The 18148-nt window shown below is 51.0% G+C and overlaps 1 protein-coding gene and 1 pseudogene across 7 annotated transcripts in view; both read left to right on the top strand.

Annotated features, from left to right (window-relative positions):
* SMARCA4 (SWI/SNF related, matrix associated, actin dependent regulator of chromatin, subfamily a, member 4) overlaps positions 1–9285 on the top strand; it is an 86610-nt gene extending 77325 nt beyond the window's left edge. For 5 of the 7 annotated variants that reach the window (XM_053658168.1, XM_053658170.1, XM_053658167.1 and 2 more), the window contains 5 exons: positions 5846–5954; positions 6310–6411; positions 6955–7087; positions 7270–7412; positions 8771–9285. In XM_053658168.1, coding sequence (XP_053514143.1) covers positions 5846–5954; positions 6310–6411; positions 6955–7087; positions 7270–7412; positions 8771–8803 — 520 coding nt within the window. In that variant the 3' untranslated portion in view covers positions 8804–9285. The remainder of the gene's footprint in view (positions 1–5845; positions 5955–6309; positions 6412–6954; positions 7088–7269; positions 7413–8770) is intronic. The other 2 variants (XM_053658169.1, XM_037131428.2) reach the window with 1 other exon arrangement.
* Positions 9286–9637: 352 nt separating this feature from the next.
* LOC119038842 (ATP synthase subunit g, mitochondrial-like) lies at positions 9638–16756 on the top strand (annotated as a pseudogene).
* Positions 16757–18148: the final 1392 nt, after the last annotated feature.

Genomic DNA, 18148 nt, shown 5'->3' on the forward strand with positions numbered 1-18148 from the left:
GGTTTAAACCCTGCCCCATGACCCTGAGACTTTCACCCTGAACACTCTTCCTCCAGTCATCGGATGTTTATTGAGCACCTACTAGGTACTAGGCTTTGTACCAGGTGCCAAAGATAGAGTGGTGGCCAAACCGGGCAAGGCCTCTGTCCACATGGCTCATGTTCTGGGTGTAGACAGGTGGATGGTAACTTCTGTGGACAGAAACTACACAGGGTAACTGGCCTCTTAGCTAATAATGTAAAAAGGTTAAAACACCAAAGCTTCTAGGAAAAAATGCAATACCTCTGTGACCTTGGAGTAGGCAAAGATTTCTCTTACAGGACAAGGAGAAGCACCAAGTATAAAAGGAAATATTGAACCCCAGCTGGTGTGGCTCAGTGGATTGAACACTGGACTGTGAACCAAAGGGTTGCTGGTTCTATTCCCAGTCAGGGCACATGCCTGGGTTATGGGCCAGGTACCCAGTAGGGGATGCACAAGGGGCAACCACACGTGGAAGATAATGAGAAGTAAACCTTTTCTTTAAAAAAAAAAAAAAGACTTCCGCCAAGATGGAGGCATAGGTGGAAATGCGGTGCCTTAACCAAGTTTAGAGACAACTAAATATTAGCAACAGAAAACACAGCCAGAACACAGAAAATTGAACTTTTCAGAAGTCTGTTAACAACAAATTCTTCAGCCTGACCGGTAAGGGGCGAAACCAGCAGCTGGTGGAGCGGGGTTGCACAGGAAAACTCGGTCAGATGGGCTCAGGCGCAGGGTTGGACCTAGTGAGAGACCCAGTGACCGCGGGGAAACAGTGAGGGAGCAGGGCTGCGGGTTGACTGTGGTCGCGCATTTGTGCATGGATAGACAAGCGAGGGAGAGGGTGATTGGACCGGGACCCAGTGGGTCCCCGCAGCAAGCGGCAGTGGAGGGCGCCGCCATTTCCCTGCTCTGACCCCACCTCCACATACAGCGTCATAACCCAGCGACTCTGAGTGGCCCAGCCCTGGTGAACCACCTAAGCCTCTGCTCCTCACCCAGCGGCACGAAACAGCAGAGGGGACCGCCATTTCCCCGCTCTGACCACGCCCCCACATACAGCGTCACAACCCAGAGATCTGGGAGTCCAGGGCTTTGCTCCTCACACTTAAAGGGCACAAACAGACCAAAAATGGCTCAAGAAGATCTCAAAGCCCCAGAGCCTATAAATCTTAGCAATGAAGAAATAGCAAAACTCTCAAACGCACAGTTTAAAACACTGGTGATCAGGATCCTCACAGAACTGGTTGATTATAGCCACAAATTAGAGAAACATATGAAGGCGAAACTAATTGAAATGAATGGAATTGCACAGGACACCAATAGCGATGAAAAGGAAACTGGGACTCAAATCAATGGAGTGGACCAGAAGAAAGCAAATAATGGCCAAACAAAAGAGTGAAGAAGCAAGAATTCAAAAAATGAGAGGCTTAGGAACCTCCAGGACATCTTTAAACGCTCCAACATCTGAATTATAGGGGTACCAGAAGGGGGAAAGGCACAGCCACCAGTGGAAAACTTATTTGAACAAATAATAAAGGAGAACTTCCCCAATCTGGCAAAGGAAATAGACTTCCAGGAAATCCAGGAAGCTCAGTCCCAAAGAAGTTGGACCCAAGAAGAAACACACCAAGGCACATCATCATTACATTAGCCAAGATTCAAATGAAGGAGAGAATCCTAGAAGCAGCAAGAGCTAGGGACAGTCACCTACAAAGGAGTTCCCATCAGACTGTCAGCTGATTTCTCAAAAGAGACCTTACAGGCAAGAAGGGGCTGGAAAGAGGTATTCCAAGTCAAGAAATCTAAAGACCTACAACCAAGATTGCTCTATCCAGCAAAACTTTCATTTAGAATGGAAGGACAGATAAAGTGCTTCTCAGATAAGATCAAATTCAAGCAGTTCATCATCACCAAGCCCTTATTGTATGAAATTTTAAAGGGACTTATCTAAGAAAAAGAAGATAAAAAAACGTGAACAGTGAAAGGACAGCAAACTCACAGTTATTAACAACTACACCTAAAACAAAAGCAAACTAAAAGGACAGCTAGATCAGGAGTGGAAACATAGAAATGAAGATCTCAAGGAGGGTTAGCAACAGGGGAGTGGGAGGAGGAGAAGGGGGGAGAAGGTACAGAAAATAAGTAGCATAGACAGTAGATAGAAAATAGATGGGGGGGCAAGAATAGTATGGGAAATATAGAATCTAAAGAACTTGAGACACATGGTCGTAAACTAAAGGGGGGGTAATGGGGATGGGGAGGTAGGGTGGAGGGGAATGAAGAGGGGAATAGAACAACTGTAATGGCATAATCAATAAAAAATAAATTAAAAAAAAAAGGAAATACTGATTAATTTGAGTTGGGATAAAACTAAGATCCATTCACCACAAGACCATCCAAGTAGTAAGAAGACACGCCATAGACTGGAGAAGGGTTTCAATAAACGTGTCCCACAGAGCACTTCCAGGCAAAGGAAAAACGTGGACTGGTGTGCCTGAAAGAGGCTATGGGCCCATCAGTGCCCCTGTGAAAAGGCACCCAGCTTTGGCTCATGGAGGAAATGCGAATTAAAACCACAGGGAGATGACTGTTCTCACCTATGGGGCAGGACACCCACACGGAGGAAGGAGAACAGGAGCAGGTGTAGCTGCACAGAACCAGGACGGCTCACCTGCTGCTGGAGCAGTGGACACGGCTTGAGTGTCCCCCGCCCTGCCCTAACGTAAATTCCTGAGAGAGAAGTGAGCCGAACAGTGGGGCACATGTCCACAGCACTTTTCTTGTGTGATAGCTAAGAGCAGACACAGCCTGAGTGTTAAACAGCAGGTGGACAAGTGGACCACAGGGGTTGCCTGCCCTGGGGCACGAAGCAGCTGTGTAGACAGTGGGCAACTGCTACACGCACCACAGGGATCAGCCTCTCACAGATGGCAGTGAGGTGTGCTGCCAGGCCTGGGAGCTCCCCCACCCTGTGTGACCCTGTAACGTCAAGTTCAGGAAAAGGCCAAGCTCAGCCAGTGTTGAAGGTCAGCAAGGCTCACTTCGGCACCTCAGACCTCAGCCAAGTGCTAGAGACCTGTACCTGTGTCTCATAGCTCAAACCTCTTTTGTTAGTTAGAGGTGTGGGGCCAAGGCGGGTGGTTGTCAGAACACTCAGAGGAGAAGGTGACAGTTATGCTGAGGTGAGGGCAGGAGCTGGGTTTCTTGGGGGAACAGTGGCATTGTGGGGCCTGAGGCAGGTGTGAGGGTGCTGACATCAGGCCATGGACAGCCTGTCCTGGAAGACTTGGGGTTTATTCCCGGGGTCTGGGGCGCTGCGGAGCGCCTACCTCTAATAGAGAGTAGGGTTGGTGAGCCAGTCTGGATAGCTTGTGGCATGTGTGGGGGACTCTCCAGGGGACTTCTGAACAATTAAAATCTTACCTCAGTAGCTTTCTAAGAGGCCTTGGTTGTCTGAGAAAAGGCAGTTTTAAAAGTCCCCTGTGGTTCTGCCACCTCTGCCTGCCTCACACCCAGATCGAGGCCATCTGCACTCGGAGCTCGTTGCTGCCGAGAGGCATCGTTGGGCCAGGCAGCTGGGTGGGCCTTTATTCCTTGAAGACTCACTCCCCACATAGGTGTGCAGGAGGAGGCTGTTTCTTTGCTCTCAATTTCTTAGGCTGACAGAGAAGAGGGTTTTACACTGAAACTTTTGTGCTGTATTACAGCACTAGAGTCCTGCCTCCGGAGCTTCCTGGAGGATCACATGGACCCCCAAGGCTGGCCACCTGAGTGCATGTCACAGATGATGAGACGCATGGTGGGGCCCACCTGGCCCTGGCACTGCAGGCAGTTTTTTAGGCTGGGAGTCTGCGCTCTTTAATGGGTTGTGAAATGAATTTCGCGGGTCCCAACTGGCATTTCTCAGTGAGAGAGAGTAGAAATTGGAGTGCGTTACACTTTGCGAGGGAGATTATATTGCTCCACAGGTGTTTTATGCCTGTGGCCCCAGTCTGGGTCAGAGTGTACAAGGCTGTGCTCCCCAGCTCTGTGCCAGCGTGTGGGAGGACACTGTGGGAGAAGGGAGGGTTCTTCTCTGTTCCAGTCAGTTGCCTGTGGCCAAACAACCCACCAGCCTGTTTGTGAGAGAAAGGAAGCCTCCAGGGACGGGCTCCCTGACTGGAAACGGTAGCCTCATAGTGGTGTGCTTGCCCTTCTCTGTGACAGCTGGACCTGACACAGGGTGCGATGTGCTGAAAGGTGGAAAGCAGCAGGCCTGCTGCTTACTGACGTCCCCACAAAACACTGTGAAGGAAGGCAAGGCGCGAGGTGGGCAGTGTCCAGCCAAGGCAGGCTGAACTTCCGCCTCAGTTCCCTCATCACAGCCGTTAGATTAACAGGGTCTGGTGAGGACCCATGTTCAAGAATGTCTGGCCCAGAGCAAGGACTGAGTGACAGTTATCTGAGACAACTAGTGCAGGGACCAGGTCCAGCCCCCATCTTTCGGGTCAGAGGCCAGCTTCATGATGCATAAAAACCTCGAGTGAACGAAAGGCCTCCAGGGTTCCCAACTGGGAGCAGCCTCGGCAGGTAGGCAGTCCTGACCTTGCAGCTGCTTACGGCCATTATGAAATCGGGGCATCCGGCTGTTGTCTTCTAACATAGTAAACAAAACCGGAGTGGAGGGCTGCAGACCGCGGGACAGACGGAGTTAGGGGGCTGTTCCGTCCTTCGAGAATTCTGTTGAAGAGAAAAGAAGTGAAGCCGAAGGGGCTCAGGCCCAAATCGGCAGTCTCTGAGGAGTGACCGAGAAGCCGAGTGGCTTCTGAACTTGGCCAGAGGAGTGGGCCACACGTCTCAGCAGCAGGACCTGGACAAAACCACAGTGTGTGTGCCTGTGAAGACAGGACCTGGAGAACAGGATGGCTACAAGGTCACCTGATCCCCGGACGGTCACCCTGGGCGCCTGCTACCTGTTTCTAGAGACCCCGTGGGACCTGGGGGCAGGTTAGGTTCCTGAGATGGAACTGCCACTCTCAGTGAATACAGTGAGGGAGACTGGCTCTGCTGGGCATCGTTTTCACCCCGGTCTTTGAGTCCTTGATGTGCCTGTCTACTCCCTCCGCAGGCAGGCCCCAGGAGAGACGTTGCCTCTGAGCACCTGTCCCTAGCACAGAGCCAGGCCCGGGTGCAGCATGACCTGCGGACACAGTACACGGGTTCCTCCCAAAGTGAGACCCAGCAGTGGAGCTCAAGCAAGGAGGTGACCCAGCAAGGAGGCCCGGTCACCTGTCACGGCCACACATGCGTGCCCTTCCTTTGCTCCATTGTGAAAACAGGTGTTCTCAGTGGGAAGGACTAGAAAACAGCTTTTGTCTTTCACTGATGTCTTGCTGTGGGACATCTTTTCTTTTGCGTTTTTGCTAAATTCTCTGAAGTTCACTGCTCCTGAGTGTTGTCTGCAAGAGACACCCAACACACTTGCAAAAAATGACCTCCCCCTGAAAATGCCGGTACTTGCAGCACGAGCAGACTGCTCTTCGCATGGTGCACAGTCGCGATCTTCCCAGTTCCATGTCCTTTGCCTTTAGAGGCCTGTGGGCTGAGAGGGTCGGGGAAGTTGGTCGAGCACAGTCTTGATTGACATGCATCCCTGGCCTGGCCTGAGAGTCATGCATGGTTGCCTCTCAGGAATGTTCTGGAACTTTGGAGACAGCACACGTGCAGAAAGTAACTCCTGAGTTAGCTTCGACTTTCTCACCCTGTCATCAGAGAGTGGAGTGTCAGGCTCCCCCAGTTGGCAGGGCCTATGAGTGATGCCCGCTGTGTCCCCTTACAGTAGTAGCGGACGGCAGCTCAGCGAGGTGTTCATCCAGCTGCCCTCCCGCAAAGAGCTGCCTGAGTACTACGAGCTCATCCGCAAACCTGTGGACTTCAAGAAGATTAAGGTAACCCCAGCGTGGGGGAGGGGCTGTCTCACAGGCATGCGCCCACATTGGCATTTGGTGTCCGGGGAGTCTGACCCAGGACCTTGGGCCCCCTGGCCAGGGACCTGATCACTGGCTCTTGGGGTTCCTCATGGCCTCGAGTGTCCTGAGGGTGTGTCACCAGGGCTCCTTCACAGTTACCGACGGCTCAGGTCATAGTCGTGCGGCTTTTGTGTTCAGTGGGTCTGGGCTTCCGAGTCTATACAGAGGGGCCCGGAGTCCAGCTCTGACCTCGTTAAGCAGAGAGACCCCCAGCCCCAGGGTCCCCAGGCATGAGGTGAGGTCCCAGGTGAGGTGCTTTTCTGGCTGCCCACAGGAGCGCATCCGCAACCACAAGTACCGCAGCCTCAACGACTTGGAGAAGGACGTCATGCTGCTGTGCCAGAACGCGCAGACCTTCAACCTGGAAGGCTCCCTGGTGAGGAGGCGTCGCCGCCCCTGGGCCGCCCTCGAAGCTGGCCCCAGACCACGTGCCCCTTGCTCCCTTTTGAACTGACTAGTTTAAAAACGATTCCCAGTAACTTGGAATATTTTACTACTTAAAAAAGCAGTAGACATTCCTTACTGAAAAGGCAGAAAATAAAGACAAGTAAGAGAAAAAGTAGCCTCAGTCTCACCCATCTGGGATGGTCCTGTGAACAGTCTGTGTATGTTTCAGGGTTTTATTCAGTAGGGGACCCTCTTGAGAGGAAGCCTGTGGATGTGCCCTTTCCTGTGATGAAAGGAACACAGACACAGTCTCAGTGTAGCAGGCTCCCCCAGGGCCTTTGGGACAGGCGCCTCCTGAGCACGTCCATCTGGAAATGGTTCATAGCCCACATGTCTCTCCGGCCCTGATGAGGAAGGGACTGTTGAGATGCCCCTCTGTCTCACGTGGGCTGCTCCGGCCAGAGCTGGGGCTGGGCTGGGCGGGCAGCCCCATACTGGACCCCAGCCCACTCAGTCCCGTGTTTCTGACCAGATCTACGAAGACTCCATTGTTCTGCAGTCCGTTTTCACCAGCGTGCGGCAGAAAATAGAGAAAGAGGATGACAGTGAAGGCGAGGAGAGTGAGGAGGAAGAAGAAGGCGAGGAGGAAGGCTCAGAGTCTGAGTGTGAGTCCTGGGGTACCTGGGTGGGGGTGGCTGTGGCTCCCCAGGGTGGTCAGGCTCTCAGGGTTCACACCTGCCTGCGAGAACTGGTGGCCTTGCAGCCCTGTCTGCTCACAGCCCGCCCAGCTCAGAAGGCGCCGTGCCGCACAAGCTCATGTCTTCCTTCCTTCTCTGGCCCCCCCCAGCCCGCTCAGTCAAAGTGAAGATCAAGCTGGGCCGGAAGGAGAAGGCACAGGATCGGCTGAAGGGGGGCCGGCGGCGGCCAAGCCGCGGGTCCCGGGCCAAGCCAGTGGTGAGTGACGATGACAGTGAGGAGGAGCAGGAAGAGGTAAGGCCCCAGGGCCCTGGGACGAGCGGGAGCAGGTGTCTAGTAGCACTTGGGTCACCGAAAGTCCATCCTCTGTCAGGCCTTGGGCCCTTACACCTGGCCCCTGTGAGAGATACTCTCACACCCCCACTCCACAGATGGGGAAACTGAGGCTCGGTGTCGCGTGGCATGTGATGCCCAAGGCCATGTGATGGTAGAACCAGTGCTCTTAGCCAGTGGACATCTGGGGGCAGGGTGGCAGACCCATTCGGTTCCTGCCACACAGCTGCCTGCCCAGGACCCCAGGGCCGTCCTGTCAGCATGTCTTCCCCAAGCAGACACAGTGCCTGCTGTCCGGTCGCAGCTGTCATGGTGTCCGCGCCCTGTGTGATGGGCACTGTGTGCCCAGGCCTCCGCCTGTGGCTCTGTTCTGGTCTGCCTAGGAGGATTTCCTAATGAAGCCAGTGGGTTAAAGAAACAAAAACCAAAATCCTTGGCTCCTCCCCAGTTATAAAATAACATGGAGCAAACACAGTGATAAGCTGATGCTTATCCCAGGTCACAGGCTGTGGTCCCCACACACGGGCAGGAAGCCACAGGCTTGTCAAGCCCACAGTGGGCAGTTTTGGAGGTGTGTGGGAGGCGGGAGCACACCCACTTGCCGGATTTAAATAAGCTTTGTCCCGGTCCCAGTCTGGACACCTGGCCCTTCCCTGCCGTAGGGCTGGCAGTTCACTTCACTTCCGAGCCTCAGTCTGTACTTCTACAAAGCAGGGAGGTGGGCTGGATTATGGGACCAGGCTCCTGGCCAAGCTCAGGAGGTACCATTTTGGTGTTACTCTTCTCTAGCCGTCTGCAGTAACAGCCAAACTAAGTACTTCAGAATAAATCTGACTACAGATACACATGGCCTCTCAGGGTTTCAGCGGTGTCCTGACCACGGGGTGGAGGTCTGGGCTACAGCACTGCCCCCTCTGCCCAGCAGGGCCTTTGATGGTCCTTGCCAAGCTGCGTAAAATGTTTAAACTGAAGGGCAAAGATCTTCTGTGGTCAGGAACAGCCAAGGCGGTTTGTTTTGAAGCCCAAGGTCAGGGGCATGGGGCAGAGCAAACGGCACTGGGATGGAGCAAAGGGCACAGTGAGCCTTCCAGATCCCAAGGAAGAGTCAGTGTGGGCACAGGGGCCAGCACTCAAGAGAAAGTTGGGGTGTGGTGGAGCAGAGGGGGTCCCCTCCCCCTCCAGCCCCACTGTGCCTGTGCTGTGCTCACAACCAGCTCCCTACCCCCCGGAAAGCCATCCCAGTGCCTGCATCAGCATGTCAGTCTCAGGGTCCCCTCGGGGGTGCTGATTCCTGCTCTGTCCTCCTGTCCCCCCTCCAGGATCGCTCAGGAAGTGGCAGCGAAGAAGACTGAACCCAACATTCCAGAGTCTCGACCTTGAGCCCCTCGTCCCAGAGCCGAGGCAGTATAGCCCTTAGCAGTAACGGGTAGCAGCAGATGTAGTTTCAGACATGGGGTAAAACTGTATAAACGAAAATCTTCCATATTTATACGGCAGAGAAGATGTAGGGCTGTTTGTGTCTGGTCCTGTCCTGGCATCAGTAGCGTTTGTTAACAGCATTAACTGTTTAAAATGACAAAAAGAATTATGAATCGGGGAACACACGACGCCTGTTTTTTTTTTTTTTTCCTTTCCTGGCAGTACTGTTGGGCCGCAGTTTGGAATCACTGTAGTTTAAGCCGTGGATGCATGTGTGTAGCCGTCCACTCCTCGTACTGTATTTTATTGGACAGGTCACGCTCGCTGGGGCCTGTGGTCCGCAGGCCTGGTGAGGGTATGTCAGTGTCACTGGATGTCAAACAGTAATAAATTAAACCAACAGCAAAACTCGTAACCTTGCCTCTTTCCGGCGGACTCATTCCTGGCTCCTGGCATGTTGGCAGTGCAAAGTCCGGCAGCCCAGGCGCCGCCCCGTGGCCGGCAGTAACACAGGGAGCAGGCAGCGTGGTCTCTTTCGGGTCTGCAGCCAAGGTGGGGGAAGGAGGGTGGTCACGTAAGCAGGCGGGGGCTGTACGGAGCGGTCAGTGCCGTGACGCACGAAGCCCAGGACACATGGGAGCCTCACAAGCAGGGAGGGCTTCCAAGTTCAGAACCTCCTTCGGGTTCTTTTCTCTGCCTGAGTCGCTGTCATCTTTGCTTTTCATTCTTCAGACGGGGTTTCCTCTAGCACCGTGGACATACTCGTGATGGCTGTTCTGGAGTCCAGCGTCTGGAGCCCCTCAGAGAAAGGCTCTGTCAACTGCTTTCTTCCTCAGTGTAGGCCACACTTTCCTGCTTCTTTAAACATGTCTCAGATTTTTTTTGTTCTAAAGTGGACATTGTAAAAATAGTAGATGCTAACGACTGGGTTCCGGTTCCTTCTGTAGGGAGGTGGGGTGTTGTGTTTTCTGTCTGTTTGGTTGTTGCTGGACTAGCTGTACTGTCTGTCGCCCCCACAGTGCGTAGCAGCTGACGGTTCTGCTCAGTTTTTCTTTTTAACTCCTCACCTTTAGTCTGGCTTCCTCTAGGAGTCACACTGGCCAGCCCAGCCTCCAGATCAGCCAGTGACGGCTCAGAGCCGGTGCTCACGCACCTGAGTCAGTAAGGCCCCGTGCCAGCGGCCTGGCTGGGGCATTTTGCAAGTCTGACCTACCTTTGCCTCCTGCCCGCCCCTATTGCATTTTCTCAGCACACGACCTCCCTTTGAGCAAGTTGCGTAGATTTGTGGATTGACGGGGCTCCCCAGCTCTCCCCAGCCCTCCTCAGCCCTCCCCAGCCCTCCCCAGCTCTCCCCAGCCCTCCCCAGCCCTCCCCAGCCCTCCCCAGCCCTCCCCAGCCCTCCCCAGCCCTCCCCAGCCCTCCCCAGCCCTCCCCAGCTCTCCTCAGCCCTCCCCAGCCCTCCCCAGCTCTCCCCAGCTCTCCTCAGCCCTCCCCAGCCCTCCTCAGCCCTCCCCAGCCCTCCCCAGCCCTCCCCAGCTCTCCCCAGCTCTCCTCAGCCCTCCTCAGCCCTCCCCAGCCCTCCCCAGCTCTCCCCAGCTCTCCTCAGCCCTCCTCAGCCCTCCCCAGCCCTCCTCAGCCCTCCCCAGCCCTCCCCAGCCCTCCCCAGCACGCGTGCAGACCCGCGGGGTGTGGGGCCAGTGGAGGCTCATTCCCTGCGTCTCGCGAGTTTATCAGTCTGTTGCACACAGGATCCCCACCTCAAGCTAGTCAGGAAACCTTGGCTTTGCCCATTCATCCTACTCTGAGATTCCTACCCGCTGCTCTTCCATTCAGTCTGTTTTCTTGAATAAACAATTTGCCAAATGCCTTTGATAAACCAGAATCCCGGGTTGGTTGTTTATGACAACTTTATCTAGTTTTATCCACACTAATAGGGATGAGATTTGCCAAGGTTCTTGCTCCATCATTTTGGAAGTCCACATTTTTTAATAGATTTGACTTTATTTTAATATATTTGAATTTATTTTCATTTTTACCAAAAAAAATCAGTTCACCAAACACTTGATATCACACTGTTCAGAATGAGGCCAATTTAAAAATAAGTCCCTTGTCCTGGCTGGTGTGGCTCAGTGGACTGAGTGCTGGCCTGAGAATCAAAAGGTCGCCGGTTCGATTCCCAGTCAGGGCACATGCCTGGGTTGTGGGCCAGGTCCCCAGTGAGGGGTGCATGAGAGGCAACCACACATTGGTGTTTCTCTCCCTCTCTTTCTCTTTCCCTTCCCTTCTCTCTAAAAATATATTTTAAAAAGATAAAAGTGAGTCCCTTGAGGAGGGAAAAAGTTACACTTAGAACTTGAAAATGAGAAAAATATGACAATATGGTTTGTTAGTGAATGGCAGCGAAATTCATAATATTGGCGAGTTAGACATGAGTTTGCATCTCTCATATCAGAGTCAGGCATTGGTGCCTGAAAGTGTTGGAGGACAGCCCCTGTCTTGTTGCCTCGATGTGTGCCACCCCAATGTCCAAGGTCACCTCATGGCCCAAGGTGGCTGTGTGGGCTCCATCTGCCCATTCCACATTTCTAGCTGTCAGCAAGGAGGCCAGGGGAGGGGAAGGGCCCACTCCACTGTGACCTTTAGAGATACTCTCTGGCCCTGCCTCTTGCAGCCTGTGTGACCTTGGGCTGCTCTGCACCTCTTGGCCCACTGGGAGATTTAAAAAAAAGATGTTCAGGAAGGTTTCTACTTCCTTCTTCAGGTACTTCTGTATTTTCTACTGTGACAATTAAAAGGGAAATAATTTTTCTGAGAAAAAAAGTGAAGGGAATAGGGTCCCGGTCGCGTGGCTCATCCGGTTGGAGCATCGTCCTTCATACCTAAAAGGTGGGGGTTAGATTTCTGGTCATGTCACTTCACCTAGATTGTGGGTTCAATACCTGGTTTCTCTCTCTTTCTAAAATCAATAAACATATCCTCTGCTGAGGACTTTTTTTTAAAGGGGGGAAGAATCGACTGGAAGACTTACTTTGGCTGAGTGTCCACGTGTGCAAAGCCAAGTTTTACAGTGACCCAGAGACATGTGGGCTCTAGTGGGGGTTGTAGGTCAGGGCTGCAGGCCCCCTGGCTTGGCTTTCCCTCATCAACCTTGGCCTGAAGTCCTGGCACCAACCTCATGAGGACACTGGCCATGAACCTGGGGCCTCTCCTACTACTCCTGGTTAATAGCTGCTTGCTGCTTCCCCCAACCCCGAACAGCCTTCGCTCTCAGCACCCATGTGCCTGGTGGCCTCACCCCTCCGCCTCTGCCCTGCTGGTCAGTGCCTTCTCCCCCCACTTTTCCCACCAACCCTGAGGGTTGGGGGGCTTCATTCTCACTCCACAGGTGATACAAGTGGGGCATGGAAAGGTTGAGGCCCTGGCCCAGGACCACACAGATTAGAAGTCAGGCTTGTGGGCCACAGAGGTTCTCAGGGGCTGGGACATGCACTGGGTCTGGAGGGAAGGCCCTGGCCTGGGGGAGTGCCAGGGGTTGAGCAACGGAGCGCAGTCTTCTGTGTTGGAGGCAGGGGGAGGGCAGCGGAGACAGCAAGTCATGGGTGGCGATTTCCATGGAATGGCTTAAGGCTGAAATAGGTGTCGGGGCGAGACAGGAGCCATGGAGTGCCTGGCACAGCTGAGCCGGGAGGGGTGGTCAGGAACAGTGGGACTTCCCATGTGACAGAATGCCACGGTGACATCTCCCGTCCCACATGCAGCTGTAGAGCCTTGGAACTCCCCTCATCAAGACATAGAGTCTAAATGTATTTGTTTTTGTTTAATCCCTTCCCCTTTTCCACCCAAACCCCGCCCCCTCCCCTCTGACAGCTGTCAGTCTGCTCTCAGTATCCAAGAGTCTGTCTCTATTTTGTTTTGTTAGTTCATTTTCATTAGATTCTGCATGTAAGTGAAATCATATAGCACTCGTCTTTCTCTGACTGGTTTATTTCACGTAGCATAATACTCTGGGTCCATCCATGCTGTCGCAAGAGGTAAGTTTTTGTTCTTTTTACAGCCTAGTAGCATTCCACTGTGTAAATGTGCCATGGCTTTGTTATCCACTCGTCTATTGATGGGCATTTGGGTTGTTTCCAGATCTGGGCTATTGTAAATAATGCTATGATGAACATTGGGGTGCATATATTCTTTCAAATTAGTGTTTTGGGATTCTTAGGTTATACTCCCAGAAGTGCAATCGCTGGGTTGTAAGGCAGTTCCATTTTTCATTATTTGAGGAAACTCCGTACTGTTTTCTACAGTGGCTGCACCTGTCTGCATTCCCAAATTCTTCCCTTGAGTTTGGTTTGGGACTCACTGGTAATCAGCAGACAACAAGTCCACTCTTGTGCACCTGCCAAGAGTGGGTCATACAAGGCACCACAGCTTCCACCTTGCTTGTTGGACATTCACTTGAAGCCACCAGCTGCCATGAACCGGCCCAGTTGTCTGGAGGCCACTGTGTCATGAGGAAGCCCAATAGGGCCATGCCGAGAGACTGCTCAGACCACAGGAGGGGAAAGATGGCTGGCCCAGCTCCAGCTGCTCCACCTCTCCCTTAGCTGTGTGCACCCACCTAGCTGAGCCCTGCCCACATTTCTGACACAGAAACCATGAGAGAGTGAAGTGTTGTTTTCAGCCACTAGGCAGTTGAGTGATTTCTTAAACAGCAACAGCACATTGGAACATCCTGAAACAATGGCTCAAGTCTAATTGAACTCACATGGAAAGATCTTCAGAGCATTGTTAAGGCTAGAGAAGCAAGGTGCACAGTGAATGTCCAGCAAGATATGATTTTGGGTACACACCCAGGATCCTGATATTTGCTCTGTCTCATGTCACTGCTGTGTAAACATTTAGAGAAAGGTCTATCAGGATACACTTCAAACACAGCATGTCCCAAAGCACTATTACCCCTGAAGACAAGGATAAGGGAACAGAGTTGGGAGCTTCTCCAATCTGGTGAGGCCTAGACACATGTTCATGCATTTCAAGACCCATTTCTAGATTCCTCACCAATGTTTAGTTCAACAGAATAATTGGGTTTTAGTTCATATCATGGTTTCAAAGATTTCTACTGCAGCAAGTCATTCATATTTTCTGGAGCATTAATGCTTAGAAGGTGACCAGAGCCCAACTCATCACGTTCCACCCACAGCTGGCTTTGCTCCGATGTCTCCACTTCATAGGTGGTCCCTCACGGGTGAGCCCCCAGCTATTCAACTCAGCTGTCATCCCTTCCCCTCAGGCTCCACCATCCAGTCTGTCTCGCAGCTCAGCCCACTCTCATTTCTACGTAATTCTTCAATCTGTCCAAGTCTCCTCCATCCTTGACCCCCACCTGAGTCACCACCACTGCTGGTCTGGACCAGTGAGATCAGCTCCCCCCTGGTTCCCTCACTTCCACCCTCATTTGTCGTCAGGCTGTTTGTTCCAGGTGGCCAGAGGCTTCTAGACTTGGAGTTCCTAAGTTCACATGGGACCTGATTCGCTGAGCCTGGCATCTCTTCAGCCATATCACTTGAAATTTTACACCACAGACTTCCAGACATGGGCAAGTGCCTGTCCCTCGTCCCATAATGCCTCACCTGGCCCGTCTTCCCCGAGCCTCTTCTCAAATGTCACTCTCCTGCCTCTTCTCGCCTTTGTTGACATTCTGGGGGAGGCAGCATGTAGGCCCTCCCTAAAAAAATCCTACAGCGTGTGTTTCAAAGCATATTCCATGACACCTGTGAAGGCTTGTTGATAAGGAATGAGCGGGAGGGGCGTATGGGAAAGAGGAATCGGTGGAAACTGAAAAGTCCCAGCTTGTTTGCTGAGTAAATACTGGTACTTTGAGGACAGTGGAGGAGTCCTTCCTATTTTCTATTTATCTTTAGACGCCCAACAAATAGGTGAAGATTCGTTAAATGACAACACGTGGTGTTGGCAAGGTGGTAGAAGGTGGGCCCTCATATCTGTGGTTGCACCTGGTTGCGGCTTTCTAAAAAGAAATTTGAGCCCTGGCTGGTGAGGTTCAGTGGATTGAGTGCCGGCCTGCGAACGGAGGGTCACTGGTTCAATCCCAGTCAGGGCACGTGCCTGGGTTGCAAGCCAGGTCCCCAGTTGCAGGTGTGTGAGAGGCAACCACACATTGATGTTTCTCTTGCTCTTTCTCCTTCCCTTTAAATAAATAAAATCTTTAAAATAAGAAATTTGAGCGTAAGAATTTAAAATGTTGACACCCTCTTCTCAGGAATTTCTCTTAAAGGCATCATTAGAGATACAAAAATACGAAGGGGTGTTAGTTTTGTGGTTTTGGTGGGGATGCAAGCGCTCTCAGCAGGGACAGGGCGGAAGTGCCTGCCACGGTTCCGCTGGAAGGTACCAGTCAGCCATTAACGTCATTTCATGAGTGTGAGAAAAGACTTCTAGCCCTGGCTGGTGTAGCTCAGTGGATTGAGCGCGGGCCTGCGAACCAGACAATCACAGTTCGATTCCCAGTGAGGGCACATACTGGGGTTGCAGGCCGGTTCCCTGCAGGCCAGTTCCCAGCAGGGGACGCACAAGAGGTAACCATACATTGATGTTTCTCTCCCTCTCTCCTTCCCTTCCCCTCTAAAGATGAATAAATAAAATCTTAAAAAAAAAAAAAGACTTCTATATGACAGAAAGGGAGGGAATGGGCTGCAAAATGGTACTGATTGATCAATAACATCTGAGTTCAGGGAATAGAACAACTGTAACAGCATAATCAATAAAAAAATATATTTTAAAAAATAAATAAATAAAATCTGAGTTCAGTCTGTAGTCTTAGTCTTGTTAATTGTCTCACACTGATGTCAGTTTCCTGGGTTTAATACAGTGCTGTAGTTCTGTGAGATGTTATCAGCCATGGGGGACGCCGGGGGAAGGGGCCGATGGGACCTCTCTCTACTATTTGTGCAACTTCTTGTGAGTCTAATTACTTCAAAATAAGGGCTTAAAATGGTATCTGTTGCAACAAATATTCCCATCATCGAAGTGGTCGAAGTCAACTGAGGGTGATGTCTCTGCTTTGCACACAGTGAGTCTGTGTTGTAATAGTCACTCAGCAACCCAGGAACTGGAGGTTCTGTCTGGACATTTGACTCCACAGGTTTCCCAGCCAGGAAATGTCTGTGATCTAACCAAGTCATATGGCCGTGACTGACCTCCCTTGGGAACAAAAAGACCAATGGGGGGGGGGCTAGAAGAATACATTGACTACCACATTTTCTATACATTTTCAACACATTTTCTATTGCGCATAAAGAATAGTCCCATTTCATAAAAATGTATATTTTTACTTTTAAAAATATGTTTATTTTAAATGGATATAGGTATGTAAATTTATATATCTTACATATATACATATACATACGGGGAGGAGAGTAGAAGAAAATACACTGATCATCTTGAATTGATTGTGAGTGTCCGTGTATTGCTTTCTTCTCAGAAGCTTCAAAGTTTTCTGCTTTGTAAGGTTTTTAAATTGAAGTACATGCTATAATTAGATTTCCATCCTAGAACCTTGGCCCAATTCATCAGTAACCTCACAGAGAAGGCCCCCAGGCTGGTTAATGCTGCAGAGATTTACCCGCAGCCTGGAAGCCTCCAGGGGCCACATTTTGGCCGTAGGCCAAGGTCGAGCTGATTCCTCCAACCCCTGCTGAGATCCCAACAGCTGTTCAGAGCTTGAAAAACACAGTGTCTAGTACTCAAAACTGGTAGCTGCAAACAGCTCAGTTGAGGAAGCTCCGCTGAATGGTGTGGTAGCCACTGAGCTGTGGATGTGGGTTTATGTTGCCAAGATTATAGGCAAGTGTGGGTTCATTGGCTGGGATGTTTGAAGACCAGTCTTTAACATTTGTTTCTTTTGGTTTAGTGTTTGAATGTTCTTGGACTATGAGTGATCAGAATCATATTTGAATTAAAAAAAAAAAGGAAAAGATTAAAAAAAAAAAAAAGTACAGGCCCTGACTGGTGTGGCTCAGTGGATTGAGCACCGGCCTGCCAACCAAAGGGTCACTGGATCACTGGTTCAATTCCTAGTCAGGGCAGGTACCTTGAGTTGCAGGCAAGGTCCAATTGGGGATGTGTGAGAGGCAACCAATTGATGTTTCTCTCCCTCTTCTTCCCTCCCTTCCCCTCTCTCTGAAAATAAAATCTTAAAAAAAAAATGTATGGGGCTATCATTAAACAACAATAACAATGAAAATACGTGAAATCCAGATCCCCTCAGAGGAATGATCTAAGTAGGAGATTATGAGACCAAGAATTTTCAGGTGACACCACTGGTTTTCCTAGCCCCCGACATAGGCTACTTCATTTCAGTTTTAATCCCGTAGACGTTTTACCAGGCAGGTTCTTGTTTGCAGACGTCCCAAACCAGACTGGGTGGTTTCAGAACAAAGGGACAACCGGTGCCAGACCCGCAGGCTGGCCCTGGAGTCAGAAGCTCGGATGCGCGGGCGTAATGGACTGAATCCAGATCATGTGCTCCTGTTCTTGTGCAGTGGCTGCTGGGAAAGCATGTGTCTGGCCTTGGGAATATCTGAAGTGGGAGGCAGCTGAGAGACCCCCGAATGCAGGAAAGGGATTCTCATGCTGACCAGAGAAAATGAAGTCTCCCCCATAGCTTGGGAAGGGGGAGACCAGTCTGCAGCAACCTGCTCTGTGACCTTGGACAGACCCCTGCCCTTCTCTTTGCCTCAGTTTCTCCATTTGTTAAAGGGAGGGATTGAATGCTTTTTCCCATATTCTCCTTAGGAAGACAGACATTTAATACTACAGACTCTTCTTATCGAAACCAGAGTTTATTCGGCGAAAACATGTTCAAGCACTGGGTGTTTTCCATGAGATGAGACACAACCAAATTCAGGCTGAATTAATGTACTGACCTCCACATCTTAGACGGATTTTTCTATAAGACAGAAGTAGTCAGCCTCTTATTCGAGAATCTGATAAAAACTCAGATCCCTCTCTCAAAAATGCACGTAAGACTTTATTTGGTTTCAAGAGATTTTAAATGAATAAGAATGCCAATTGTCATTCTTTAAGTAACTTTGAGGTGACTTTATGGAACCCCCTGCTGTCTACTAAGGTTTCTTAAGGAAGCGTTGCATTTATCATTCATTCATTCATTGTTTATTGATCTCCATTTGTGAGCTGGGAGTATTGCCATGAATGAAAATGAGGTCCCTGCCCTCAGGAAGGTCCTGGTCTAGTGGTCGTATTGATAC

The sequence above is a fragment of the Artibeus jamaicensis genome, unplaced genomic scaffold (genome assembly GCF_021234435.1).
Source record: "Artibeus jamaicensis isolate MK-2021 breed Jamaican fruit bat unplaced genomic scaffold, CSHL_Jam_final scaffold_537, whole genome shotgun sequence".
NCBI lineage: Eukaryota > Metazoa > Chordata > Mammalia > Chiroptera > Phyllostomidae > Artibeus > Artibeus jamaicensis.